Here is a 16,314-nt window from a genome sequence, read left to right on the forward strand (position 1 = left end):
TATTTCACTCTGTGTTATGAGAATTTAGCAAATGAATATGGAACCAAATATAAACACTTTATACCATATGTACAGTTACTTTCATAAGGCATTATCATGTAATTTTTATTGAAAAAGATTCAATATAGTAAAGTCTTATTTTAAGATATATTTTCTTTCTCAATCCGAGATGGTTAGTTTATGAAAATATTGTTTTTTCTATATTCTTTTTGTATATATGCCAACATATACCTTGTGCTAGAAATATTTTATGGGAATTACAATTCTTTATATTTGTATTTTCTATATAAAGGCATATACAACTTTGAGGCAGTGTTTCTGATGGAGAGCAGAATTCGTAAAGAGCTTGTGTGTGCTTCCGTGCTCCAAAATTATATGAAATCCACTTCGAGAAGAAACTTATTTGATTAAAAAAAACAAAACCAAAACCAAAACTGCACCAATGCACAGCCAGAGGCTGACAATTAAAACTAATACATAACCACATGAACATCATATTTATATAGTTAACATTTTTAAGGATGATCAGTGCTAACATATAGTATTATACATTTGGCACTAATGTTTGCCATTGGTCCAGCAATTGGCAAAATTTGTTTCTATGTATAAATTTATTTTTGAACATTAGGTCTGGCTAGAGTATCTTCACTATTTATAAAAAATATTTAGACAGTAAGCTCACGTTGAATAACTAGGTCTACTGTGTTCTGGAAACTCTTCAGTAGTAATACAGCTTTTTCATGTTCCATATGTACAAAACTATGTCCATTTGCCTGTAAACACACAAATAAAACAGGGCAATCAATGCAAGATACTTGTTTACCACTTTATCATTGTTTCTAATCATAAAATTCAAGTGGATATTGAGCAACCAAAAGTTATCAGTTTTTAAAATTCACAATAGAATTGCAACTATGGAAACAACTAATTACTTTTTACTCAGCTTCAACTCAATTTATTAATTCAACAAATATTTATCAAGTATCTAGTATCTCCTACCTACGACCATCCTAGTACAGTCCTAACCACTGTGCTAATCATAGAGATACACTGGTGAATAACAGACAGATGCCCTTTAAATATGGTCGTTCAGTTTTGTTGTTGTTGTTCTGATTTGTTTTGTTTTGCAGGAACTGAGTTGAGACGGTTCAGAAGTGTCCACAGGACCCTTGCCTTCTTGTTGTATAATCACTGATATAAACTCATCAGTACCATCAAATATTTCACTCATGCAAAACATGACTGGACATTTGCAGTATAGTTAAATCTTATTTTGACACATTGAAAAGTTCTTAGTTTATATATTTTTATGTTAAGGAGATCATTCCTATTTCCCCCATTGCTAAATGCAAGTATATTCATTATTTATACCAGTGGTTCTCAATCCCATCCACTATACCTAAGAGATCCACCCCTCGGGGTAGAGCACACCAACATTAGTATCAGTGGACATGCCTGCCATCTCCTAGTTAAGAATCATCAATCTATGCAATCAAAATTCATTTGAAACATAATTAACCTAAGGTTATAATTTCAGGACTCCAACTAGCTATTATTTGACATTTATGTCACAAAATGTACAGTTGTACCCCCTTATCCATGGTTTCACTTTCCAGGGTTTCAGTTACCCACATCTAAAAAAATATTAAATGGAAAATCTCAGAAATATCCAACTCATAAGTTTTGAATTTTGTGCCATTCTGAGTAGTGTGATGAAATCTCCTGCAGTCCTGCTCTGTCCCGCCTAGGATGTGAATCATCCCTTTGCCCAGTGTATCCGTTCTGTATAAGCTACCACCCGTTAGCCCTAGTTAGGAAAAAACATAATATATATGGGGTTTGGTACTATCTGTGGTTTCAGGTGTCCACTGGGGGTCTTGGAACATATCCCCTGCGATAAGGGGAGACCACTGTATACACTTCTCTGAAGTGAGTGCTCATGGTTCTTTGGTTTCCTCTACATTAAATTGCAGATTTTCTTGATTGGAATAATTTTTATCATTAATATATGGAGAAGTGGACCCATAGAGCTTCACTGTCATGAAGGCCAAAATAAAACACAACCTTACTGGAACTTGGTAGGCATAAATCTTGGAAACTGAATGACTGACAGTTATGTTACTGTTTTCCTTGTAGTCTGAGACTGTTGATTTGGAAGAGTCAGCCCAATTAACTGCTTGATGAAGTATAGATAATACAGCCAGTTAATTGGTTGACTTGTTCAATTTTCAGTTGACTGATACTAATCTTGGGCACCATTGCCTTTATTGTTTTACTTTTTTTATGCTTTCTTAAAATATGATTAATATTTCAAATAACCACTCACTTAAGATATTTTACCTCTTTTGGCTTTTTTCAATTTAAAATAGCAGTACATCTCTAGTGATACTGTATAATCTTTATAACTTAGATAAAAATCATCTGACACATTATATTTTATCACTAATTCATTAAAATTGGTTGGCTAATGATGTGATAAAGAAGAAGGTCCTCAAATACTGCATTTTTAACCAAAGTACGTCTACAAATTAGGAAAATACTAAGAAACAAAAATGTAAACTCATGAAAATCCATATAATTAGAATTACAAATTTTTTTTGAATTAAAGAATTTCTCTCTCTCTCTCTCTATATATACATATTTTCTTCAATAACATTTAATTAATGGAAATACCTATCACAGTTGGCATTGGCTGTTTCAGTGGCAGGAACAGTAGTTGAATAGAACTTTGGGCTTGTTACACAGCCCAGATTTCTTGCTTTAAGTTATAGTAAAAACCAGACAACTGGGTTCCACTTGATGTTATTTCTGGTCAGATGGTGACAATGAATAGAGAAGACAGCATATGGTACTTTCTTCTTTTTACTCTCGTCCTGTTTCTGACATCAGGAAAATAGCAAATTTGGGTGAAATATATGTTTATTCCACTTCGGTTTTGAAGGATTTACTATACCTTAATGCCTTCAATTTGACTAAAAGGCATACCTGAATTGTGAAATTAAAATGTAACTTTAATAATGGAGTTCTTGAATGTCAAACCTTACTAATAACTTTGTGAATGCTCAGATTGCTCTATCTGCAGACTCAAAACCTAGAACTGCAATGAATTCAAAATCCACTGAGAATTTTCAGGGACTTGTTCAAAATTAAATATCCCAGTGTTTCAGGGATAAGGAATGCTCTAGGATTTGGGCACTACGAATGGTATATTGTCCATCACCAGACCCAACCATTCCTGGTTTTAGGAACTACTGGTCTCAAAATAATATCAGTGTTAAGGGCATAAGCAGTACAAAATCCAGATAGCAGATTAATCATTGTTGTTAATTTTGAATGATACTTTTATCAAAAGATCTTCAAAGAAGGTTGGTCCACTTCCACCATGATTATTTTTTTCATTTTCTCAATCAAAAATGTCTGTTGTGTGCTGACCGTGCCCAAGGCATTGTGCTAGGCACTGGGGATAAGAAGCAAGAAAGAGGTGAGACAGAGAGGCTCCCATCAAAGACCATCCATAAAGAGAAATAAGCCACAATCATAACTAAAAATAATGTAGAAAGCGTCTTATATGTAGTGAACACTCAGCAAATGTATGCTGAATTGAATTAACATCAGAAAAGAAAAATAAAAAAAGTAGTACTGTATCTCAGTGGAAGGAAAAGAGAAGAGGGAAAATTTCCTAGGAAGCTGTTTCTCTGAGGCATTTAACATTTAACATTTAACCAGTTTGCTGGTACTCACATCTGCCCACAGCGTAATTAGCAAAAGAACACAGGTCCTTGTCTTGTCTCTAGCCTGGAGTCTCCTCCAGCCCTGGACCTGTGGACAGTTGGCTATTTCAAGAAAATTTTGCAACAGTCCATTCAGGGAAAAGAGTTTTAAGATGATCCACTTATGTAATCATTTTTATGAGAATTTAAAAATAAAAATGCCAGTGGAGTTAGACCCTACGCTTTAGCATAGGAAGCAAACATTAAAATAAGCTAAAGTGGAGAGGCTTTATAAAATGTGGAGTTAGTTCATAGATTCTTTTCTTCAAAAGGAAAAGAGATAGCTCAGTCTGTAAAACACTTAGAACTTTTCTGGGGAGATAGAAAGAGATAGCAAGAGAGGGAGAGAGCGAGAGCGAGCACGATCTAGGCTGATCCTGTTATTTTGTAAACGAAAGAGCTACACCTTAGAGAGAGTGAATGACATGACTAAGAGCACACAGCCAGGGCTGGATTGTCTGATGCCATAATATTCCTTCTTCTTTCTCTCAGTCCTTCACTGAAATAAGAAGACCGCAATCGCTTCCAGGGATTTGAAGTGACATTTCCTCGGTCATGACAAAACAATGAACACTTTCTCTTGAAAATTCTTGCTATATCACCTCCTCACATAATTTTGTTCTTTACAGTGGTTGGTTGCAAAGCCATAATTCTCGTTCATATGCCTATCAGGTTTAATCTAACTTATTCCAAAAATACTGGTAGAAATAACATTTAGTCCTAAATCAGAATTGATGGAAATGCTGACTCTCTCATTCTTATTATAGTTTAACTCTGGTTAATTGGGTTGTTGTAGCCATGCGTGAGCTTCTCCCTCAAAAGTAGAAAGCCTACGTCAGACTATCTGCTAGGACAGTGCCAGGAGGCTTCAGAGAAAATAGAATAAAAAGGAGAAAACTTTTAGGGTGGAGTCTATGAATTTGGCACTAGATTGGACAAAGGTATAAGAAAGAAACAAGAATCAAAGTATGATGCTATTAACGGAAAACGGACGCCTTGGAGGAACAGCAAGCTTAGCTGGGAAGACAGAGGAGTTTGTGGTACTGGCGACGCGTGCAGGGGAAACGTTGATCACATATTAGAGTAAGTACAGAACGGAGTTCAGGAAGGAGGGCAGAGTGGCAGCATTAGCAACAGAGGTTAGGTTTTACTGCAGTTTGGTACTAACTACATGAACGCTGAGAGATTCATCAGAAAATAAGTCTAAAAGGGAGCATAGTGAAAGAAGGGTCACCTAAGGAGGGGAGCAGGATGGGGTTGCAGATTTGGACTGGTAGAGCAGAACAGAAAGATAGTGTCTGCTGTTGACCTGAGCATCCAGGAAAATCTGTCTGAAGCCAGAGATGGCAGAAAACCGGCTGTAGCCTGACGGTCAAACTAAAGAACAGGGATTCTCATGGGTGCTGATGCACTGAGGAGAGGGGACAGGAAACCTGGATTCCTGAGAGACCCAGGGAGGAGGAGAACTGAGATGAGTCATCCTGAAGGGGATCAGGTGGATGCTCATAAAGGGAGCAGGAAATCCAAGAAGCCAGTATCTTCTAGTGGCCCCAGTTGACCCTAGTTTTCTGCAGCAGAGGAGAGAGCAGGGAAAAGGGAGAGCCGGATTACTTCTGGCCTTGAATCTTGGTCCATTTCCAATAAATCAGGCTTCAAGATGTTCAGAACCACAGTCCAGGTTCTAATTTAGGATGGGAGACCCCTTGTATAACTTAGCTTTTAATATTGCTTTAAAGCATCGGCTTTTAGTTTTCACGTTTTTAAGTACAATTCAGAGTTATATAGTTGGAAACACAAATATTGAGCTGATTTCCCAGAAGGAAATAAGCAGATTGATGAATGAGATCACTGAGTCAAATACACATTAGGACTCTACCTGTTCTAGATCTCAGAAATGTTTTGGATCTAAACCAGAGCTTTGGTGAACCTCAAGAGGCCCATTTAAAAGACCACGACTAGGGGCTGCCTGGGAATGGCTTCAAAATACCAGAAGGACTCTGAAAGGTTGGAAAGCACGTTATTTTAGAAAGTTTATTAAAGATTAAATGAGTTAACATATGTCATGTGCTTAGGACAGGGCCCAGCACACTATAATCAATCAATCAATGTTAGCTACTACTGTTAATGTTACTTCAGTATTACTTTCTTGAATTTAAGAAATACAATTTTCATTAAGCCACAAGAATAGAAGGACAAAATGTCAGAGGAAGGAACTTTTTTTTCTTGTTTAGTTAACTGTAATTTTTTTAAAGATACAAATGTGAGGATCAGAGAGATTACATGAAATAATCAAGCTGACACAGCTGGTGGCTAGGTGGGAATTTATGTCACAGTGGTTAACTCTCTGTAACTTGGCACAATTCGTTTCATTGGATGTTGTGAGGTCGTAAGAAATGTTTTATGTTTATTAATGAATTCACGTTTAATATTAACTGAGCTATTTTGTGTTGAACATTATGTTAGGTCTGATGCCCAGGGAGGCAATGACAGACAGGGCTGGAAGAGGGGTTTGAATGGAAGGGGATTACAGAGTCTCAGGGCTAAAGAACCTTCTCCTTCCATTCTTAGGACAGAATAGCAAAGAGAATTTATCTTGTATTTGTTAAAATGCATATGGCTATCTGGCTTACATCTTGGACTGTGCAGGCGGGGAATCAGAGAATTAGGTTACTGCATCTGGGTAGTGCTTTTCCAATTAAAATGAAGACCAGAAGAATCACAATATTTCAACATCTAAGGTTTTTTGTGTTTTTTTGTGAGGAAGATGAGCTAACATCTGTTGCCAATCCTCCTCTTTTCACTGAGGAAGATTGGCCCTGGGCTAACATCCATACCCATCTTCCTCTACTTGATATGGGATGCCGCCACAGCATGGGTTGACAAGTGCTGTGACGGTGCGCGCCGGGGATCTGAACCTGCGAACCCCGGGCCGCTGCAGCAGAGCACGTGCACTTAACTGCTACGCCACTGGGCTGGCCCCCAACATAAAAACCCCAAGGTTTTATGGTTGTTCTGTGCATGTGAATAGAAGAAGAGCTGAGGAAATAAAGGCCACTACTAGGCAATATTAACTGCAGAGTATAAATCCAGTGATGCTTTGTAAAATAAATGCATATAATCTACATTTATGCATTTGATATTTTGAACATATGCATATTCAAAATATGAAGAATATTTTTTGAAGAATACATGATAAGTTAATAAAATTTTAAAATATGTTGGCACATTTGGCTACATATATATTTTATATAAACACAGAGTCTATCATGGATTATAATAAAATGTGTGCAATTTTGAGGAAATTTCAAATTAATGAAAAATGAGAAATGAATGAATGGCTTATTAAGTTGAAATGAAGTTAATAAGAAAACAATCTAGGAAAGAAAAGATATCCTGAAAATTTTATGCTTCAGGAATATGTAGTTAATGGGTTTCTGGCTTTAGCTGATTTGAAAGTATAAAGAAACATTTTACTATAATCTTTATGTTATGTCCAGAAGATATCCTTCCTTATTTTAATTCCACTTGTCATCTGTGCCACAAAATGTTTTTTAATTGTCGTTTTTCACGATTTAGACATGAAAAACTGAGGGTTAATGAAAATGATATTTGCAATTCCAACAAAAAGTAGAGCTTTGCAATTATAGCTCATCAATTTACTGGAAAACACACTTGGTTTCAGGATTGCATCTTCTTGGTCCTTCCTGGATTTATCCTTGATTTCCTTCTGGTAAATGTTTTGTTAAGTGGATAAATTATGGATGTTCATACTGCAGAAATTCTGCAGATGATGCTGTGATTCTCCTAGGAATTCTGTTGCATCCTTATTATTCAAAGCTCTAAACTTAGAAAAACTAGTTTCTGAAAAGGCTTGACCACAGCATTGGTGGAAGTATCCAATAAAAAGGACATCATGACTCTTTTTGGAATCCAAGAAAGAAATGGAATTAGAGACATGACCATGTGCGTTTTGGCTGATTTAAACTCACTCTCGAGGGACAAACATTTACAGGGCCAGTGCACATGTATTTTGTACATTAGATATACATTAGTACATTAATATCTTGCACTTGGAACGCCTATAGCTCTTGGGTTGGGGGAACACTACAAAATATGCAACCAAATTAGAGCTACAAGAAAAAGCTTTGATGTTGTCTAATCCTGACAGCTGGGCATTATGAGAAACAGTGGGAATCTTAGATAATTGTAATTATGTTTCACTTTAATTACCTGGAATTAATTCTCATTTCAGAATTTTAATCTGATAGAGTACTCTCATTAAGTATTGGGATACATTTGAGGCTGAGTATACTGCATAATCAATACTACACTGACTCTATGCCAAATCATTTAAAAATTTTTCCTTTCTATCAAAAATCTGAACTCCAAGCCTTAAATTATTAGAGAGTTCACAGGAAAAATTTATATTGCACTTTTTAAATGTGAGAAAGTTTGAAGTCTTAGTGGTTTCTACTGTAGCATTAAAAAAATCTTCACAGAATAAAACATAGGGAAGAATTTCTCTTCTGTTTTAAGTGCACACATGTACTGCAGCTTGAATGTTTCATGAGTTCAGGCTCCAAGAAGATGCAGAAGGTAGAATAGACTCAGCTGAAGACGGTGTGAATTATCTGTATAGAAATTCAAGTGTGGAACTGAGAATAAATAGTAATTCTTGAGACATTTACTTGTGTATCTGCTCCGAGTTTAGAATGCCTGTTTTCTTGTCAATCGTGTTGAATGCACATCTCTGACTAGTGAATTCCCTACCTTGGTTTGCAGAGCAGCTCCCCAACAAACTGCACTGCACTCCTTTTACTTTCTCCACAAAAAGAATTACGGCAAAACCAACCTCTCATTTCCAGGGGGCTCTTTGTGGCCAGGGTGGTCTCTGTTTTGGTGGAGAGCTTGGTCTTAAAAGAAGACAGTCTGTGCTGGGAGTTCATTTTATTAAATGTTCGATAGTCGTCTCTTTCCTGTCTCTTCCTCCTTCATTTTCCGCTCGGTGTGATTTGGGGCCTATCTACTTCCTGGGCGAGGGTGTGTAAAGGCAGGACCTTAGTTACATGCTCTATTGGCATTGCTCACATTGCTTGGCACGATACTTTGTACACTGTGTGCATTTAATGCATATTTTCCAAATAAATAAATAGAAAATGTGATGAATATGATGTATTGTGTAATGGAAGAAGCTCGAATAAGTTATTTAACCTCTGTCAACAATAGATCCTTGCAGGATTGTTGTGTGATATGAATAAAACAATATAGAAGCTTAATTAACATTATTTTCATTTCAGCCAAATTATGGAAGTTAGAGGCAGTTAATTAGAACTTAACTTGTCTTTATTGGTTTTCATGTTTTACTTAATCCTTACAATATTATTTTTTTGATTTGCAAAAAGTATTTCTCAATCTTTTACTAGTAATCCATGAACTTTATACGTTATGAACAAAACCAAATGGATAAAGTTATGCAGTGAAACTCTGACATATAAAACCATATACATTATTTAAAATTATTTTTGGTTGTCGTCTTATTGTACTGTATTTAAAAACAATCTTATTCTTCAAATGTATTATATCATTATAAGTAATAATTTCTCCGAACACTAAGAGTTTTGATTATGGCCCCGCCCCGCCCCCTGCTTGCCAGCCTTCACCCGAACCTCTCTGGTGTTTTTTGATTTTCAACCACCAAATAAGATCAACTATAGAAAAGCTTTAACTCATTCGGCCTCTTTGGGAAATGCCGTAGTGAAATTTCCAAATATCTTAAGTTTCTTTCTTTAAGGGTCCCACACTTCATTTTAACCATAACAAAAATTTCTCACTCTTTACTTTTTATAGCTTTCTTGGGGAGAAATTTTAAAAAATTCAGAGAAATGAGCATACTCTGACCCATCTTATTGACTCATAATGATAATCATGAACATCAGCACTCTCTAGGATGAAGCTGTAGGCCCAATTAGTCGCTTCTATAAGAAACATTTCCCAAAGTGCGTTGTGTGGAAGTGGTTGATTGATGTCATTAGGAAAGAGGGTTGTATGGCTAAATATGTTGGGAAACGTAAGTTTGTAAGATGTCTCAGGTTCTTAATATGCTTAGTACATTGTGAAATCCTGAAACAAGGCACGGAGTCTGAGGTGGCTCTGAAACTTATTTGACTAAGGAACTATTTTTTTTTTCAGATATCTTAAGGTATCCTCTGGGAAACACCATTTTATACTGAATGACTCCAGTCAGCTGTACTTTTTTTTTTTTTTTTTTTTTGGTTTGTTTTTGTTTATTGCAGTAACATTGGTTTATAACATTGTAAAAATTTCAGGTGTACATCATTGTACTTCTATTTCTGCATGGACTACATCATGTTCACCACCAAAATACTAATTACAACCCATCACCACACACATGTACCGAATTATCCCTTTCACCCTCCTCCCTCCCCAATAATTTCCTTCATTAAGTAGTAGATAATAACAACAATAAGCTGTACTTTTTGAATTTAGTTTCTGTCTTTAAAAAGAAGTTTCTCTCTTTTCCCGGACAGTGACGCTGTAGGCTATGACGTCTTGCCTTTGGCAATGTGCGTGGACCCAGAGGCTTTCCCATTGGTGGTCTGGAAAACTAGTAAGACTCCAAGTATGAAATAAAGTTTCTCTTATGAGCAAAAAGTATGAGATGTAGTGCATGGATTTTGCGACATTAATTTTGGCTTCTCAGATGCATTTTGTTTGTTTTCCAGTTTATGTTTGTGTTCCTGCTAGCTGAGGTTGTTGAATAAATAAGCTTTAGATAATACTGTTAGCAGCTAACCACATCTACCAGTCATTAAAAGAGGTATAAAACTTCCAATCAGACAAGAAAGGTTTGATTCAGTGGTGTATACAAATCTAGTACCGTACATCCATATACAACAGATCTAGCCATCCGCGGACATTTCATCTAGACTTCTGGACAGTCTAAACTTACTTCTCACATTCTGAGCCTTGAAAGGTATGTCTCGCTGTCTCTTCCTTAACCCTATCCCCACTCCAACTCATCTCCGTGTATGAATTCCCCAACTCCATGAGAAACTTGAAAATCCCGGGTTTCCATTCCTCATGCCTGGGATCTCCCTCCTCAATATCGTCTCCTTTGTACCCCACACTCACCCATTCTGGCCTCAGCCTCTTGCCTCTGCTCCTGCAGACTGATGCTCCTCTAGCCCACAGGTATGCCACCTCCCCCTCCTCCTCCTTTCTCCTTTCTGTCGAGGCTGGAGTAACTCCTGCCCCGTTAAGGTAAACTCTATTTTCTCTATTCCTTCCACACCCAGAGATCTCCATTATGCCCAGTGTTCCTTGCCACACAGGTCTCACCTCTCTCTCGTGTCCTCAGTCCCTGGATGAGGTAAGAACAGGAGGGGTCAGCACCCTAGTTTTTGCTTGTGAGTGGTCACCCTCTCTGCATCTCAAGAAACACCCTCTTGGACCGGCCCCGTGGCTTAGTGGTTAAGTGCGTGCGCTCCGCTACTGGCGGCCCTGGTTCGGATCCCGGGTGCGCACCGATGCACCGCTTCTCCGGCCATGCTGAGGCCTCGTCCCACATACAGCAACTAGAAGGATGTGCAGCTATGACATACAACTATCTACTGGGGCTTTGGGGGGGGAAAAAAAAAGGAGGAGGATTGGCAATAGATGTTAGCTCAGAGCCGGTCTTCCTCAGCAAAAAGAGGAGGATTAGCATGGATGTTAGCTCAGGGCTGATCTTCCTCACACACACACAAAATAAATAAATTAAAAAAAAATAAAGAAATAAACTAAAAAAAAAAAAAAGAAACACCCTCTTATACTCATCACTTCATTCTCTCAACACTGCTATAACACCTATTAGTTACATCACAAAATCAAGTACTTTATTAGTTTTCTAATAAGTCTGCATGTATTAGTCTTGTCTCCCTCGCTATGAGCTCCCTGAAGGCACACAACTTCCCTCTTATCTGATATCCCCTTATAAGACACTGATCAGGATGTGGAGTGGAGAGAGTTGTCAGTGCTTATGGAACAGAGCAGTGATAACAAGCCTGCTGGCCATCAAATCTCATGATTATGGCCTTGATATGGTGCTCTGGGCCCAATAGCCTGCCAACAATTAACTGAAACTTGATAGACTTATTTGTTGAGAGTGGTTTCTCAAATTGTCTATATGAATTATAGGGCCAAAGTGTGTGGTTTTTTTTTTTTTTTTGGCTGAGGAAGATTGGCCCTGGGCTAACATCCATGCCAATCCTCCTCTTTTTGCTGAAGAAGATTGGCCCTGGGCTAACATCTGTGCCCATCTTCCTCCGCCACCACAGCACGGCCTGACAAGCGGTGCATCGGCTGGGATCTGAACCTGCGAACCCAAGGCCGCTGCAGTTGAGGGCGCGTGCTTAACCACTACGCCACTGGGCTGCCCCAAGGGCCAAGGTTTTTTAAGACTAGAAAAAAAGGGAAATATCTGGTTTGTTTGAACTATCGTCCCTGATTATTCTCTTCTGATATCTTAGAGATATAGCTATAGACCAGGAGTATATTTTAGATTACAAATTCTAAAACTCTTAAAATTATAGCAAGGTAGAAGAGACCATGACATTATCTTCAGTTGGGTATATTTATATACCTTATATTAGAAAAATCTGTTTTGATGACTGATAATATCTGGATGTCATTAACTAATTATCTAAAAATTAATTTCTCTTCCCCTGCCAAAGTCAGGCTCTTGTCTGGGGAAGGGGAGCAGGTAAATGAAGAGGATGGGGGTTGACAACCATGATATAATAGAAGACGATACCCTCACAAGTGACCTTTAGGCTGTAACTGTGACTCATGTTAACCATCAAGGTCAATATATTCTTTTTTCCAGTCTATTCGTATTTTCCACAGAGTAATTATAATTAATAGATTTTCTATGTTTAAATATATTTTGAATTGTAAAATGTATAATGAATTAGACTGAATTTTTTAAGTGGAAAGAACAATAGAAAAAAGAAACTGTGGTGTTAAACCAATGAAACTGCCACTTCAAAAATGGTCAGATGTCCGCAAATTCACATGGTTCAATCTAATAATATTTTTTATGATCCCTGTGCTTTCACTTGTTCTCTGTCACTCTTATATAATTTGACTTCACAGAATGTGAAGCTGTGAGAGGCCGGTTCTCCTAGCACAGTGCTCTGTCCTCATGCCACACTGTCTTAAAGCAAAATGACTTACTAAGCACGGTAAGGCATGTGAATATGCTCATTAATTATAGTGTGTCTATTCAGGGAAAATGAATAGTAAAATGACAGAAAAGGCATGTGAATATGTTTTAATTAACATCATCTCTTAATGCACACATCTCCATGTCATTCAAATAACAAGCTCATAATACCATAGCAGAACAAGAAGAGAGTACTGGGTAAAAACAGCTACAGAAAAAGAGAGACCTCTTATCTGATAAATTCTGGATTTGGGGGAGATTGGGGAAAAGTATATCTCTTTTTTTTTTTATATCTCTTTTGCTATTTGCTATTAGGTTAGATCAAACCCAATTACTGCCATACTGAGGGGGCTCATTTGTTTTGTTTTCCTTTACTTTGATTTTCCAGGTTGTACATTGTCATTAAGGCTTGTAAATAAATTTGCTCCAGTGAGGACATATTCTAATGATCTTATAAATGACAGATAACTCAATGTTATAAACCCATTTTTTCCGGCATTCTTTAAACTAAGAGCCAATAGTATTACAAAGAGACAAAATATAACTTGTCCTCTCTGTATCTGATGTTGGCAATGATTTCAGTTTAGAATTAGCCATTCTTATTTCTTTCAGGAAGTATAATTGGGCACTTGTGCTTTTTAGCTAGTATGAATGAAACTGTATATATAGTAATTTATTTGATTAAGGTCTATGTGCATTTTTCTTTTACTGAAAATGGATTTTGATTTTATTGTACTAGATACAAATGAGTTCTACAGCAAAAAGAAAATGTTACATCCCTGCTAGTCATTTGTGGAGAGAGGAGCCAACCCAGGTGCAGCACTTCTGCAGTATTTTTGGCTTTTAACTGATTGGGCTTATCATTCCTACTTCTTGAATTCATTCCTCCGTGTACTTTGCTGTTGCCGTACACCTCTCAGGGACTAGAAATACTAAACTCTCGTGTCCCCACATATAACCCTTCTAGAATTTCAGAGCCGGAAAAGAGTTTTCTAACCCTGCAACTAGACATTAACTTAATTCTCATTACCCTTCTGCAGGATATCTATATCTATATCGATATCCATATCTATTTGTATTTTTAATATCCATTTAAATATGTTTGTTTTCTGACTCTGGAGAGAAAAATCTTTCTCTGGCTACCTCTGTCATGGATGAAAGCAACTCCCCAACTTTGACTCAAGCTATGGAATGCTTCTCTATCCAGCCTGGCATTCCAATAGACCAGAGATTTGAGATTAACTGGCTACATTTTTTTTTTTCAGCTCCCGAGATTCAAAATAATTTCTATGAAATTCAATAGAGAACAAAACTAGCCATTTCCTTTGTTAAACAGCATTTATCAAGTGTTAAGGAGTTACGTTGTTAGTTTATTCTTGGCTGTTTTTCATAGAAATTGATACAATTATTGAATAGTTGAATTTTTGAGCCGGGGGGACCTCAGATATAATATACATCATAGTCCATTTTACACATAATGAATGTGAGTCCCATAGACACGATATACAATGCTTAAGGGCCAGCCCTGGTGGCCTAGTGGTTAAGTTCAGCGTGCTTCTCTACGGCAGCCCAGGTTTGGTTCCCAGGCGTGGACCTACACCACTTGTCTATCAGTGGCCACGCTGTGACAGTGGCTCACATACAAAACAGAGGAAGATTAGCAACAGATGTTAGCTCAGGGCAAATCTTCCTCAGCAAAAAAAAAAAATAATAAAAAATAATGCTTACGATCAAAGGGCTAGTTAGGCAATCCAAAAAACACAGAACTTCCATAATAAAGTGGTAAAGAAAAATTTAGATTATTTTATGTCTTTTTTGTTTCAATGTTTTAACTCGAAAGACCAACTGCTGGCTTAGTCTTCTGCATGTGTGGAATGGACTGACCTACCAGATGGTATTTCCACTGTGACATTGCCACAGGTTGGAGCAACACATAGTCCTTCCAGAAAATTATGTGAGTATTCATGATTTTGCTAGTTTAAGATATTTCTGAGAATAAAACGTTAAGGCAATTTTGCCATATATATAATGGGTTATATAGGGTTTCTACTTTTCTAGGACTTTTTGAGAGAGTTCAGTCAACAGGTGATGGAAGATCTCCTCAGAGCTGACTTAAGTAGGGCCCTTGCATTCTCGTAACTGTTTGCATAGCCAATCTGACTAGAAGATTCCTTTCCCACACGCCCTATCTTCTCAGTGTCGCTAAATCTTCCATGTATTCTGTTGAACCATTTCATAATTGCTCCAAATGGTCAAATATCCACAATGTCAGATAGTTCCACCTACTTATACAGTGGGAAATTTCTGGAGTCATAAGTCAAAATATCGAATTTTAAATAAATTTATCATACTTAAGAGCCTTTCCCTGTGATATAGAAAATGATTAAGCACACGTGAATTAAGAGAGAAGGACAAAGAAAGCAAAATGGATGAGGTTATACCAAGCATTTACTTAACTGTTTACTGGAGTGTCCCTTTTCCATGTGCAGAGCTTTAAGTTAGAGAAAAAGTCTTTTTCCATCAGACAATACATTTTAAAAAGTCACCTTATATACAGTTAAACTTTTGTTCAGACATCTGAGCAGGGGGAGTAGAGAGCTATACCCGTGTGTTTCACAGCATTCAAACAGTAATAAGCTTCCTGCTGAGAAATTAAATAGGCATCAGTCCCTTCCCCCTCATCTGAAGTCACCTAGATACTCTATTTGGGTACTTCATTACTCTTACTTATATTTGATAACTATGCATAGATTCTTGTATATATCAATTCTTCTTACCTACCAAATAACACCATTCATTTAAACGAAAATATGCAGAATACCTACCACGTGCCAGGTACTGGCGATATAAGATTCTATCAGACTGAATTCATTTCTGACCTGCCTCTCAACCCCAAAACAATGCAGGCAAATAAGAAATGTGAGAAGGACTTATTTTTCCAATCATTTAATTCAAGTCATTCGACTTAATAACTTGGTTACATATTTGTTTCAGTGTTGACATTTGAAAGCATTGCTTTTTATCTGTCTTACCTGAAGGATCTTATCACCAGGCTGCAGCAGGTTGGATGCTGGTCCATCAGGTTGAACCCTAGTAACAAAGATACCCTATAAGTCAGAAGTAACAGAGGTTAGGATTCTATTATCAAGAACTAGGGCTACTTAAAAAATTTTTCATTCACATAGAAAACAGATTAAAAACAATTTACGTATGTAAACTTCAAAGATTATTACAGTATTTTAAGCAAAGCAACACTCTCTAAGCCAAGTTTAAAAAAAGCAACATCTTTACTTACATAAAAAAAGCTCATCTTGTTTTTAA

General features: G+C 37.1%; 1 protein-coding gene across 3 annotated transcripts in view; it reads right to left on the reverse strand.

Annotated features, from left to right (window-relative positions):
- Positions 1–665: 665 nt before the first annotated feature.
- The window catches only part of LRRC7 (leucine rich repeat containing 7), a 302,077-nt gene continuing 286,428 nt past the window's right edge, over positions 666–16,314 (reverse strand). For all 3 annotated transcript variants that reach the window (XM_014788265.2, XM_087420219.1, XM_087420224.1), the window contains 2 exons: positions 16,026–16,100; positions 666–773 (listed from right to left, as the gene is read on the reverse strand). In XM_014788265.2, the coding sequence (XP_014643751.1) occupies positions 666–773; positions 16,026–16,100 (183 nt within the window). The remainder of the gene's footprint in view (positions 774–16,025; positions 16,101–16,314) is intronic.

Source organism: Ceratotherium simum, chromosome 2 (assembly GCF_057802395.1).
Source record: "Ceratotherium simum simum isolate JZ-2026a chromosome 2, ASM5780239v1, whole genome shotgun sequence".
In the NCBI taxonomy this organism is placed as follows: Eukaryota; Metazoa; Chordata; class Mammalia; order Perissodactyla; family Rhinocerotidae; genus Ceratotherium; species Ceratotherium simum.